The sequence below is a fragment of the Orycteropus afer genome, unplaced genomic scaffold (genome assembly GCF_000298275.1).
Source record: "Orycteropus afer afer isolate SDZICR_OR568_19922 unplaced genomic scaffold, OryAfe1.0 scaffold00083, whole genome shotgun sequence".
NCBI lineage: Eukaryota > Metazoa > Chordata > Mammalia > Tubulidentata > Orycteropodidae > Orycteropus > Orycteropus afer.
The window spans coordinates 777811-779337 of NW_006921670.1; the positions used below are offsets into that span (position 1 = coordinate 777811).

General features: G+C 57.4%; 1 protein-coding gene across 1 annotated transcript in view; it reads right to left on the minus strand.

The window, feature by feature from the left end:
* Window positions 1-868: 868 nt before the first annotated feature.
* Window positions 869-1527, minus strand: part of C1QTNF6 (C1q and TNF related 6) — a 13059-nt gene continuing 12400 nt past the window's right edge. The window contains exon 5 of the mRNA XM_007941746.1: window positions 869-1416. Coding sequence (XP_007939937.1) covers window positions 869-1416 — 548 coding nt within the window. The remainder of the gene's footprint in view (window positions 1417-1527) is intronic.

Sequence of the window (1527 nt, forward strand, 5' to 3'; positions counted from 1 at the left end):
AGACACCCTCCCACACCCCAGGGGTCCTGTCCCATCAGCCTTGGGGAGCATTGAGTAAGGAGAGCCCCGTGGTGCCTGAACCCAGGACACAGAACCATGTGATAAGGGCCCTGTGTGCCTCTAGCTGTGGTTTCAATCTGTGCACTCATTGGTCTCCCTCGGCTGGACTGGGTGGTCACTGAGGGCAGGACCTGCATCTGATTCACCTCTGCTCTCCCAGGCCCCGGCCAGAGTGAGTGTGCAATGGAGGATGGATGAATACATGCACAGTGGCTGTAAAAGTGACCACAAAGAGGAGGGTGAGAGAGAAAGGGGGGCAAGAGAACAGAGGGCGGTCCTGGAGGATGACGGAATCTAAGGATGTGGGGAGGGTTCTAGAATGTTTGGAAGATTCTAGAATTTTCCAAAAGTGCCAGAATTTGAGGAAAGTTCAAGAACCTTGCCACTCGCGTGTGGTCTATAGACCAGTAGTATCAGCATCACTTGGGAACTTGTTAGAAATGCAGACTCCTGGGCCCGCTCCAGATCCACTAACTCAAAACCTGCATTTTAACAAGATCCGCAGGTGATTCACATGCACGTTCTAATACAAAAAGTACTGGTCTAAAAGAAAGTTCTAGAATGTTTGGGTTAGATGGCTCCTTAAAATATGTCCAAGAGAGAAGAGAAGCAGAAACAGACTGGGAGGGATGGTGGAAATAAGGAAAGGAGAGGGGTCTACCTAGAATGTCAGGCCCTTGGGGACCACAGTGCCCTCCCCACCTTTCAGAGGCCCCACAGGAGGAAAGGACCTGCCCAAGGCCACCCAGCACCGAGCCGCCCAGCTGGGAGGCAAGACCCCAGAAAGGGCGGGTGACCCGGGAGGTGCTCAGTCGTCCTCGGGCTTGATGAGGTGGCCGCTGAAGGTGATGTAGGTGTCGACGTCGTCACTGTAGACGGCATTCTCACGCTCACGCTTGAAGAGCCGCACCCACACGCGGTCGCCGGGCACCAGGGCCAGCATCACACTCTGGCTCTGCATGATGCTGCGGTCGCTGGGCTGTGCGTACAGGATGACGGCCGCCACCTCGTTGTGCACCACGTGCACGTAGGTCTCCTTGAAGTTCCAGCTGTGCACGTTGAGGCTAAAGAAGTACAGGCCGCCCAGGGGGGCAACAAAGTGGCCAGTGGCCAGGTTGAAGTGCCCGTCCGGGTTCACAAAGACCGTGTCGAAGAGCAGCGGCTGGAAGCCCTCACTGCTGTGCAGGGCGGTCTTGCGGCCCACTGAAAAGGCGGAGGAGCGTGTCTGGCATGGGCTGCCAGGGCTGCCCGCCTGCCCCTTGGCACCCTTGGTGCCCTGTGGGCCGCGGTTTCCCCGGGGACCCTCCTTGCCCAGCTTTCCTGGTGTGCCGAATATGCCACGGTCCCCTTTGTCGCCTGTGGGGACAAGGAGGGGGACAGTCTGGGCTGGCACCTGAGCCTACAACCAAGGAATGTTTATGCTCATTTGCAGAAGGTTGTGGCCCTGCTCAGGCCCAAAGCAGCCAC